Here is a 12422-nt window from a genome sequence, read left to right as displayed (position 1 = left end):
CAAGTATGATGCTGAATATATTAAACTGTGTTGACCTTGAATTAATGACTGAGGAGAATTCTGGACCCTGCGGCTGGACCAGTTGGGAACCACTGTGATAAACAACCAAAGCATTTCCGCTAGTAGCCGACCACAAGTTGTAAATGAGCGAGGAACAGGAGGGGAGCAAAGTAAGGGAGCCCCCTTATTTTAGGGTCAGCAACATTAATTATTAATATGACATGTTGGATCACTGACTTAGAGTATTATATGAACGCAAAGGTGTCATGGCGACTCATCCAGTGTATTTAACAACCTAATTTCCCCCTCTTCAGGGTAAAAGGTCATTTCTCAGCATCAACATTATTTCCAAAAAGCTACTTAAGTCATCTGGTGAAAATTCCTGTGTATTTTCATATCTTGATATCTATCACTATGTCAGTTTTTTCCAGTATCATGCAGCCCTGTTCTGGCATGAATAAAATGACTCTTTTTCATTGTTATTCTTTAGACCTTGTGACATGAATAGTCCCAGGACTATATGACTGGGAAAACCCAGGACTGCTTGTGTAGCTGAAAACATGGACGCTCTACCACATGTGTAAGGTTAATAACAAAAATGCTTTTTTGATGCTGTGAAGTCCTGAGGCATGTTCTGGACAGAAAGCCCTCATGAATTACTTATAAGAGGACAAGATGGCCGAATAAATTACCAAAGACACAGAGGCCGCGTCCTGTCCGTCGCACACATGGCGAGGAGCAGACAATATTAGAGCGCGGCGCTTACGCTGCAACATGAGACGTCTCTCCTCTCCTCAGCCTAAGCTCTGCTCTATAATCAGCTGCTCTTAATGCCACCACAACTGTAACTACTGTAGGTGAGTGTGTCAGAGAGGCTTACCTGTGGGGGTGTAGGGGTAGAGGAGGGGCGGCCGACAGGAGGCGTTGAATTCCTGCTCCCTGAACCCCCTGCCATGATCTCCTCTGTGATATCCCTGCCACCCTGATTGGGGTCACGGATACGGATCTGGGAGGACAATGGCACAAAAAAACAGACCTCACTAAAGCGCACTGGTCTCAGAGCAACCCTCAGTGATAATTCATTCATGTATTGTTTTCATCAGCAGCGTTATGTGGGTCTAAATTAAGAAAAGATAGTCGGTACACAAAATGTCACATCCTTTTACACCAAGAGGGGAAACAAAGCATTTCCCACCATGCTGAAGAGTTGTGCGGCTTCATTAACGTCAAATAAACTTAAAAATCTAGAGGTAAAGGGTTTTTTCCAACCTGGGTTCTTTTTCCTATGTTTTTGTGTCTAAAAGACTAATGGGGAAAAACTTGTTGAAACTGGCCCAGTATTTAGCGAGAGCGCTGCAGCCGTCAGTGGCTTAATAGGCTACAATGTCAACTCTCAGTGCACGGTCACATCATCAATCTACGTCCACTACGCTTGTTTTTCCACTGACAGGCTCAGATTATTATCAAAAGTGTCTGACAGCTTATGCAAAGGATCTGTACAGAGATAAACTTTTTCGTTATGAAGAGCAATATCCTTTTTGTTTAACCAGAAACAGCCCCAAAATCACCATCACCAAACCCACCAGAGTCCATTTAAATAAACAGTAATTTTAATATAGTAAAACACTTCATTTTAAAGTCAAACGAAACTAAATATAAATCACAGAAACCATCTTGGTTTGTCTTTCCACTGTTTCAACAATCAGTAACTCTGATTTGGTTGACATAAAACCTTAATTCACCCAGTTAGATGTTAAAATATGGTGGCTCTGTGAACGCTAAAATTACTGTTAATTTACATGGAGTCTGGTGGGTTTGGTGATGGCGATTTCAGGGCTGTTTCTGGTAAACCAATAAGGATCTAGTGCTTTATCCAAACAGTTGTTTAGCCACTGGTAAGAAAGTTGAGAGCCATCAAGGACCTGCAATCCTTGAGGTTACAAAATCTTGCTTAATAACGCTAATGGCATTGAGTAACATTAATGCTGCTATACTGTCTCAAAACATGCATGGAATTCACTAAAATGTGTTAGTCTATTACATCATAGCATTTACAGCTGTAGGATACTGATTTTATTGTAAGTATAATTAATCGTACCTATTGTAAATGTAATAGTATCTCTTATGTAAGTTTAAAAACCGAGCTTTCCCAGCAGTTACAGGCTGGGAGAAAGGACTACTTTCCACGCCGACTCCGCCCTCACCACGCCCCCTAACTACAACTAGACACTGACTGTATTGATAAAACATATTTTGTGATAGAGAGGAGCGTCCTGAAGTGAGCATCATACTGCAAATGATATTACAAGCAAAATGAAAGCACCACATCAAGCTGCAAATGAAGTGTCAGCGCAAAGAGGTCTCCCAACTACTGTATTTTTCAGTCGTGCATTTTTGCTTAATTTTTTAAGAGTACTTCTGCTTTTATGAAACGTTTGAGTCATGTTCTGTCTTCTCTCATGAATGTTATATTCACATGCCAAATTCAATTTAGTCTGGAGTATAATGTCAGTCTTAAATTTTTGTGCTAAGGGGAAAAAATGACTCTCAAATCAAGTATCTCACCAGAGATCACAGTGACAGTAGATTACAATATCTCCACCATTTCTAATTGAACACAAACAGAATACTTCTAGATACACTCACAGGGTCTGTATATTTTATCAAGCAATAACAACGAGCCTGTTTACACATGGTATGAACGCTTCCTGGGGGATCCCATCACATGCTAATAGTACTACACGAGTACTAAGGGCAAACCATCACCAAGACGCACCGTTATCCGATCACTCAAACCACTTTCTGACATTTTCTAAGACGCATTTGACCACATGTCTTTTGTAGTGTTAGCACAAATGCGTCCTCATGTGTCCCCAACAAGAACTAGTACATCATAAAATCAGGATGTGGTGGTTGTTTTGGTGACAGCGTGCTAAGGCTTAATAACATGCCCATTTTACGAGGAGCTGGTCATGACCATCCAGTGTTGTGCTCTAAGGGAGGAGGCGTGTTGAATTCTGTAGACACAGGACATACAGCTGTACTGACACAACCGCTTGTGGATATTCTAACTGTGCACCAGGCCCGTTGACCTTCTAGCATAAGGGACATATATAGTAACGAAATCTAAACAAGAACAGTCAGCTGGAGACGCATGATAGATAAAGGTGTGGACGGCGACGTGTCTTGTCTGTCCAGCTGCGTTCAGATCATTGAATCACACGTTAATACAATGTGTAAACAGGCTCACAATGACATGTACATCTTTTCAAATGGTATCTTCATTGACTTTATTAGAAGATTTGAAATTATACTCTGATAGTGGCAGCCTGTTATTTCACAAGTTCAATATAGCCTCCTTGTAAGTTACAGAAACAAGACAGACTGTACATAAGTGAAGTCACAGCGAGATGTCAAAGTCTTGAAATGATGTGTCATATTTTTATAAGTGGTAGAAAATAGATCTTGTGCAAGATTCAAAAACATCTGAAGGCTGTAAATGATCAAGTGTATTCTCCATGTCTTTCAGGGCTTTTTGAAAATATGTGTGAATGATTATATTCATTATACACTCATTCAGGTAGCTTACAGTCTTACCTTTCTATCAAATTTGCAAAATAATTTCACATTTAATGCTTATTTCCAAAAAGGGGAAACAGAATCTGTAACTGGAATAACTTAATTTGCTGATGAAGATTAGACTGTATGATCTGATCAAAAGCTCTAGAACTGCTACTAAATGGGCACTGAGGTGAGACTGTTTTATCAACAAAATCTTAAATATTATTTTTCAGGCTTCTGTGAAAGCAAAAGATTCCAAATTTGGAAAACATTTGGAAAAAGGCTACAATTTCTGGAGGAGAATCGAGACAAAGGAACTACTAAGATACTCACTGTTTTCTTCTCACGCTTGGCTGGTGGAGGTTGCTGTGGTGTAGGCACTATGATGGGGGGTGAGGGGGGATACACAGTCTGTCCTGGGTAGTAGGGTGGACCAGCTGTGGGGACGGGAGCCGGAACAGAGGGTGAGACAGGCGGATGGTACCTGAGGGGATCTGAATGCATTTGACAGAAAAAGAGAAAAACAAAAGAGGAGAAAACAGATATCAGCACAACATCGCTGTGGGGCACATACGGCCGACAGGTTGTGTGTATTTGTGGTGAATTCAGATTGTAAATGTGATACAAGAGCAGTGCTTGATGTGTGTCTGTGTTGGATTAATGACTCACGATATGGGGCAGGGTACTCCCCTGGCCCTGGACCAGGATAGAAGGTGCCAGACCCTGGAGGCTGTACTGAATACTGCTGAGGAGGTCCCACGTAGGGCGTACTGTGGCGATACTGCGAGTAAAGAGGAAAGTGAGAGACGGCTTAACACATTATCACATACTGCAGCAACTTCATTTTAAAAACTGCACAATGAAGTATTTTTTTGAACCTTCAGATTTCAGTCACCTCTTTTAAATTTTGCCTCAACTAGCATTATAAACAGTTTTATCTAACCAGCACCAGCTGCAATCAGCGAGTATTTTCTGTAATCATTCGGCACAAAAACAAAATAACTGCAGGTGATCTAAGGTAGCAAATGTGAAATGTGTTTCTGATGTGCAGACATAAAGCGATAACTGAGGTACAGACAGGTGTGGAGCCACTGTTAAAGGGACAGTTCAACCCAAAAGCAAAAACACATTTGCCTGCTTACCTGTAGTGCTATTTATCAGTCTAGATTGTTTTGGTGTGGGTTGCTAGGTGTTGGACATATCTGCCACAGAGATGTCTGCTTTCTTCTGAATATAATGGAACTAGATGGCACTCAGCTTGTGTGCCAAAATAATACATTTAAAAAACTTAACAGCAAAGTCTCTGTCACAACAGATGTCATGGATGTCAATGCAATTTGAAGAGTGTTTTATATTTCAATATTGACACATCTGTATGCATTTAGTTCTTTTTAAACAAACCTTTGTTCTATAGACACATCTAATAATCGTTTTGTGACTCTGCCTGAAACTTAATAAATTAATCTTGATCTCCATCATGTCCCTTTAGTCTTCCTCCGTCTAGGTGGACATCATTGACCAAACATTCAGAAATCTATACATGTATAGATGTCTGAATCACAATACCTGGTGATTCAATCAAATATGTAAATGTGATTGAATCACCAGGTATCGTTAGTCTAAGTGTCCTCTATAAATAACCAACCTGTTAAAAACCACCTCTTTGATCGAGGCTGATGTTTACTTGGAGACCGTCTGATGCTGCTTTACTGTGTGCCTGTACTGCAGCAGCCTCCCACTCACGCTAACGTTAGCTATCCATTTGTAGCAACTGTCACCAGCATTATTTAGCGATTTATCACACTGACAGTTTCTTTCCCCCAAAAGGTGGTGCTGCCCTTGGCCATGACGTGGTGCCTTCATGGTCTATGTTTACCACATGATACTAGTGATGTGTTAATGGTCACATTACCAATGGTAACATTAAACATGTTTTGGGAATTTTAGGAATGTAAACTAAAGCCTAAACAATGTGTATTCAAAACTTTTCCAAAGCACTCTTAATTTCAAACCATTTCCCAGCCTGGAAAACAGATAATTTCAGTTTATCTAATTTTATAACTTTTCCAGGAATTTCATGACTGTAGGAACCTGAACCAGGTCATGATTTGTGGTAAGAGACACTGCAGTGAGTTTTTCAAGTATATATTTTTTGGGCACTTTGAGCACCAAAAGCAGAGTTCCATCTACTTTCATTATACTGGCCATAAGTCGGACATCTCTACGGCTGATATCTCCATCACTTTGCAACTCACACCAAAACAATCTAGATAAACAGCACTAAGGGTAAGAGGAAAAATATATTCGTTATTATTAATTAGCAGGTGAACTGTCCCTTTAAAATTATTGAAAAAGTGACATCTTGGGAAATCTGCCGATGCTTTATACTTTGTTCTTTTCTACTGATGCTTCCTGTTTGCACTGTCCCTTTGCTGCTGTGATGGTGCAAATGTCCCCACTGTGGGACAAATAAAGGATTATCTTATCTTAAGTTGACCAGCGAAGTTGCAGCTTCATATTAATCAACAGACATTAGAGTGCTACCAATCTTCTCATCTAACTCTCAAAAAAAGAAATAAGTGCATTTCCCAAAATGTTGAACTACAGCTTTAAATAGTTAAATCTAACCAGTGCCAGCTGCAGCCAAAGAACATTTTCTCAGTGTTCATTCACACAAGAAAAATGATCACAACTGCTGAATATTTTCTTAAAGTTGAATCTGAATGTTCAGAATCTGTTTGTCATAATAAATCAAAATAAGAAAAATGCTTCTAGAGATCTTATGTGCAGACCTAACTATAGTTGGAACTGAGGTACAGCCCAAATGTCATGTAAAGATTCATTTCAGTGCATCTGTGTCACCTGTGGGATGTAGTACTGTGCAGCCTGTGGGGAGGGGAAAGGCATGGGTGCCATGGTCATCATGATTGGTTGGTTAGTGGGGTAGACAGCCGCCGTGGGAGTCTGTGAGCCAGGCCGTATGGAGGGTGTGTTCGTAGGGATGTTGGGCCTCGCAGTCTGCATCTGAGTCCTCTGGAAAAACTGCAGGCAACATGTGAGAGAGACACAGAGAAACAATAAAACACATCAAGTACCATCCCAGAGAGAGCAGTCTCATCTCCACAAGCTGCCATGCTTCATCTAAAATAGTACAGTAATAAGCACGGTTCTTCAAGACGTCTCCACCATTTGGCCTATACATTTCTCTCAGTGAGACAGTCCTGGTTTTTATCAACAGCTTTAAAAAAAAGACGAAGAAAAAAAGAGGTCCAGCACCACGACTTTCTATGAACTCTCGTTCAGACTGAGGAATGAAAGGCAGACATGCACTTTTATACTCCTATTTGATGCCTCTATAATCAACCCCTAATCACCTACATGAATTAATTCATTAAATATCTCTAAAGTTTGGATTTTATATCGTAACTGACAACCAATATTACCAATCAGATTAATGACATCTGCAAAGTCGGGAGCACCACTCTCTGTTTAGACACTTTGGTCCTAAATAGTTCCTCTTACAATCATCTAATCAGCTAAACAGAAGCCTTAAAAGCAGTTTATTCATACTGAGATAAAAATTTAGCTAAAGGAAGCCAGAGTACATAACTGTAATCAGTGCACTGCAGAGTGAACCGGCTTAATTCCTCTAGACGTTCACAAAACGCCCTGTGTTCATCATGACGGTTTTTTTAATGTTTGGTGATGAAGGTGGGAGGAGGGAGACAGACGTACAAATGACTGAAGTGTTGGATTGTTTATGTTTGGAAAAGTTTTACTAACTGAACAGAGTCTGGCTGCAGAACTTCTGTTTTGCCATCAAGGGTCCTTTATGATATCTTGACCCAATTATTTTCTTAAAGACTGAGATGTTTCTTTTAATCCTGTGTCTCAGTGTTAACTCATCATTTATCTCATTATTTGCCAAATATCTGTAAACAAAAATCTGTATCAGAGTCTTTTCTCTTTTCGTAAAACCAGGTAAAACAGTTTAAATATTTGATGACTCATCCTTCACTCATTTACAAAAGGTTATCCAATCAAATGAGAATTGGGGCGACTAGCTAGCCACACCAATCATATTAAACCAGGCTTCACAATTTGTGGGTTGTCGTAGCTAAGAAGGCAATACGGAGAGAGAAAAGTGTTGGGATTTGTTTTCATTTCCAAAATAATGCAGCTGAGTTCTAACGCTGCGTTCACATGACATCGGGCAGATGGTGGATGGCGGACAGAAAACATCTTCTGGGAGGCACAGGAGGAACAAATAGTCTGTCCGAGTACAGTGCCCCAAGGAATGAGTCCTTAACCCAGAAATGAGTTAGTGAGTTAACACTCCCGGTTCCCACGTCTTGGCGACAATGGGTTTTTTGTCATGCCCGAAATAATGTCTGGTTAATACAAGCTTAAGAGACTTTTCGTGTTTTGTTCTTCAGTGTTAAATATGTCAGGAAATAACCCACTTGTAAATTTTGAAGCTTTTATGAGTTTTAAAAAATGCAGTTGCTAACAAGTGGCTTTAAAGCAAGGGGATTTACATCCTCGTTGTGGCGGGGATGTTAAGTCATGCGACCGTGGTGTAGTTGGTTTATGACCTAACCTCAGCTTTTTGCTTCCGGTGATTGCATTGAGGCTTCAAAAATCATGGAAGTGGTGCTCACGTGTGAAGCTTATCTTACTGAACAAAACGATTAAGTATCATAAACTCATGTTTGCCACACAATTTATTTTCTGCAATAATCCAAAATCCAACTGAAAAAATCCCACAGGCGTTTTTTGATGAGTGAACCATGAGTGCATGATGACATGTTGCTACGGTCATGCCATAATGTTTACAAGGAAAGGAAAAATATACTTCATAAAATTATTTGTGTTTATAATTTTATGTAATTTTTCCAGTGACTGTCCTGATCACCTTTTGTTTTCACCTTATGTGATGGAGCTACGCATCATCCAGGTATAAATTTCATTGCAGAGGACAGCAATGAGCTAAAATACTGGTTGCGAATCATTTCCTTTTACTTACGTTTGCTACAAATATACCTGAATGGAGATAAAGTAAAACAATTTAAAGGTCTAGCGTGAAGGATTTAGTGGCATCTAGTGGTGAGGCTGCAGAGTGCAACCAACTGAAACTCCTCTCATGCCCCAAGTATGTAGGACAACTACGGTGACCAATGTGAAAACAAGAATGGCCCTATCTAGAGCCAGTGTTTGGTTTGTCCGTTCTGTGCTACTGTAGAACCAACATGGCGGGCTCCATAAAAGAGGACAGGTGCCGTATGTAGATATAAACAGCTGATTTTAAGGTAATAAAAAACAGGATTCTCAGTTTCAGGTGATTATAAATATTAGATTACATGCCCTAAATCCTACACACTGGGCCTTTAAAGTTTCTCCCCGGGATATCCCACAGCCATACACACACACACACTGGTGGTTTAGTGTTTTGGGGTCACTGGGTTCTTAAATGTCTGTCTTCCTATAGCTGGATAAGAAACAAAGGACTTTGGAACATTTTTTCAAAGCCAAGCAGTCCAGAGCTTACTGGCAGAGACAAGCCTGATTACTGTTTCCTGAGGAAAACTTAAAGACGAATAGCCAAAGTGTAAATTTCATTGGTTCTTGTTTTTAATATTTTCCTATTTTTAAACTCTCTTTGGCCGGTCCGTCTGCACTGTGTACAAGCTGCACCAGACTTCACAGCTGTAGAAAATAAAAACTCTTAGACGGCTGAATGGCATCAAATACCTCTTTTTGTGCCTGAGCAGCTTGGCCAACCTTGCAGTTGTACTAAATGTGTGACACACGGCATGGCTCTCTTCATCAGGCGGCAATATGGCCCTTTTTTTTGTGCGTCACACGGCACAGAAAACTATCCTCGTAGTGACTGCGGCTACAATGACTTCTATACAGCACATGTCACGATCAGTTAAAGGTTTAATATTGGATGGGCTTTTGTGTTTGGATGGGTCTGAAGAAAGACCACTACCAACAGCTGTGACTGACTTCCAAACAACGGGGGCTCATGCTGGGAATACCCGAGCACAGTCACATTGTGCTCCAGTGAAGGAGAGCAGAATAAACAATGCTGTAAAACCGTCTAAAAATACACAGGAGGGAAATCACCTTTAACATAATAAATCAGGTTCGATGGCTTTATTGTAAATAGCCCTGTGGAAATCTGGGAAAGGACCAGGAAACTGTTCATTAGCAGCTACCCGAAGACAGTCTCAGTAAAATCGCTAGCAAAGCAAGAAATATGAGTCGACAGACAAAACAACTTTTCAACACTGTCAACAAAAAAAGTGCTTTGCAAGGCTTAAAGCAATCACTGAAACAATAAGTGCGCTCTCTAGCAACGCTGAGACCAAAACGTCCAATGGGCATCTGCAAAGTAATATCAAACATGACATATTTCCAACAGGTTTCTCATGGATATAAAAGGAAATACACTATAAAAGAACACACACGTATCTTAGGGAGCAATATACACAGTCTCTTTCATTCCGCATGCTGTTTGTTAAATTGTGCAAGCTAATCAAAGATGAGTAATGAATGGAACAAAAACTACAAAATGGGGATAAAATGGAGCTCTCTACTGAGCATACACTGTGGTGAAGATGAGGGGGTGCACATGGGTTAAAAGTTAGGGGGGGATGGGATCATTTGAGGATGATCCTCATCATGCCATGCAGGTCTGCAGAGAGACTTAACAGAGGTTAATGTTACCTGGATGGGCCTGAATCCTCCCTTGAGTATTGAAAGCAGGAAAGAGAGAAAAGCCAATGGGAGACTGTACTGGTGAGACTCAATACAAAAACAAGCAGGCAATCATTCACCCACACACATCAAGGCAGGGAAGTGCCCAATTATTTCCATCTACCTGACACAGTAACTGGTCCTGAGCTGCTTTGATTGGCAAAAAAAAAACCCTGTACAATAGAAAAGACCCTTGGTTTACCAATGAGTGGGCAGTAAAGTGGAAAAAAAAAAGCTTAAAAGTCACAGGGAAAATGTCACGTCAGCGTTTGACTTGTGTGCCACCCTGACATAACATGCACGGCTGCACAGATATGCACAAAAGCCTCTCTCACCCAAACACACACTTAACTTCCAAGGGGTATTTCCTTTCTCAAACAGTGCGGCCTGAGTCTGTGTGCCAGTCTCCTGCAGTTTACTTTGCCAATTTGGCGGTTTCAGCCCCCGATGGACCTGGCTGTCACCTGCGACAGTGACTTGGCAACTTGGAGTGATGTTGAGGGCTGCACCAGGGGCGGGTTGCAGACACCCTTCTATCTAATGGAGCTGAAAGGTGTCACTTTACTGCCCTGGTGTTCCAGCTGCCTCAATAAATCTTGGTTTTTGGTGAAAACCTTTAGTGTCCTTGGGAGATGTGGGCTGATGTTTTCACTTTATTGCAGAAAGGTTATTCAGTAACATGCTGAACTCTGAAGCTCTGACCCTGACGTGAACCATTTCACCCTGTTGGAACATGTCTTCATCTTTTATTTCTAGCATCACGGTTCAAAATACTGTCAGAATAAAGGATTGTTTTGAAGTAGCCAGAGTTCGACGCCAAATTTACTATGTTCTACCCACTTAAAACAATGCCCTCTTGTTGGTATTCCTTAAGGTGGAATACCGACAAGAATGTACAGAATGTTGAGGTCCAGTGTTTACTGGGTTAGTGTACAGGGAACCGAGCCAAAAAAAAAAAAAATCTTTTCCATGCCAAAAATAACCCCAAAAAATCCATTCCATTGTTTACCCTATATTCATTCTGCAGCGGTGCACCACAGTGAGCCCATGAATGAGGCAAATGTCTGTGGTTAGTTCACATGTCTCTTATAACAGCAGGACAGTCAAGTGTCTGTTACCTAAACTGCTTAAATCAATTTGCCAGTTAGAAACCGTTTTGGTGGTGAACGCCACACTAATGTGCTGACGGATTCTGTGTTTTTGTGTTTTTAGCCGAGTTAGACCAGAGAATATTAAGTTAAAATCAGATTAGTGATGCTGTTATGACCTCATTGTTAATGAAAACTTAACTCCTGGTATTTGCTCCTGGTGTTCTTCACCACTGTTTTGGAAGAAGGAAAGAACCGAGGTAACAGATAATCCAGCTTTAAGTGACAGATGTTCTTTTTATAAATAAGTGCTGTGCAGTGACCATCTATTACCATCTTCAACTGTGGGTAAAATGCTGCAGTCACTCGTCACTGTCATTTTTATACCCAGTGCTCCAGTCAAAGTGGAGGTAGGGTAAGACAAATACCACAAAGACCAAACGTCACATCACTGAACAACAATAATAGGGGAGAAATTAATACTGAACCCACAAAGACTTATGGGTCCGTCCTCTCTCCCTACGTGCTTCAGCCTTCCCTTCACCTAAAACTGCTGACAGTTTTGCTCCCGCAGATATTCTGTATCTGTATCATAAAAAAACGCTACACCCCCTAGTGCAACTCATTGTCTTTTTGTGTTCTGCATTTAGCAAACAAAAAGTATTTAATTTGTTTTAAAATTGTTATCTTTGTCATTTAAAAAGCACCAATATACCAAATAATAGCCTAAAGCTTATTAACAAAGCACTAAAATCAGGATAAATTAATAAAATTGCAAAAACAGCAAAAAATGGTGGTAATACATCATATCGTGCTGTTGAGCCACCCTAAATCACCAAAAGGGAAATTCCTTCACTGTGACGGCCCTAGTGGCAGTACTGAGGTCTCACCATTATGTGATGCTTCCACTACTTGAGGACACACTGAAGGGAAAATCCCAGATTAATAGAGTTATTTACACTCTGAACAGCTTGACTGCAACAACAGTTGTTTGTTTTAGTGTTATTTCCA

General features: G+C 40.5%; 1 protein-coding gene across 13 annotated transcripts in view; it reads right to left on the bottom strand.

The window, feature by feature from the left end:
- eif4g3a (eukaryotic translation initiation factor 4 gamma, 3a) overlaps positions 1-12422 on the bottom strand; it is a 79802-nt gene that overhangs the window by 40555 nt on the left and 26825 nt on the right. For 6 of the 13 annotated variants that reach the window (XM_050037817.1, XM_050037814.1, XM_050037820.1 and 3 more), the window contains 5 exons: positions 10294-10314; positions 6424-6603; positions 4231-4342; positions 3895-4055; positions 881-1015 (listed from right to left, as the gene is read on the bottom strand). In XM_050037817.1, the coding sequence (XP_049893774.1) occupies positions 881-1015; positions 3895-4055; positions 4231-4342; positions 6424-6603; positions 10294-10314 (609 nt within the window). The remainder of the gene's footprint in view (positions 1-880; positions 1016-3894; positions 4056-4230; positions 4343-6423; positions 6604-10293; positions 10315-12422) is intronic. The other 7 variants (XM_050037825.1, XM_050037819.1, XM_050037823.1 and 4 more) reach the window with 2 other exon arrangements.

This window comes from Epinephelus moara, chromosome 24, assembly GCF_006386435.1.
Source record: "Epinephelus moara isolate mb chromosome 24, YSFRI_EMoa_1.0, whole genome shotgun sequence".
Taxonomy (NCBI): domain Eukaryota; kingdom Metazoa; phylum Chordata; class Actinopteri; order Perciformes; family Serranidae; genus Epinephelus; species Epinephelus moara.
Note: the sequence above shows the minus strand (reverse complement) of the source record. Positions and strands in the feature narration are given on the sequence as shown.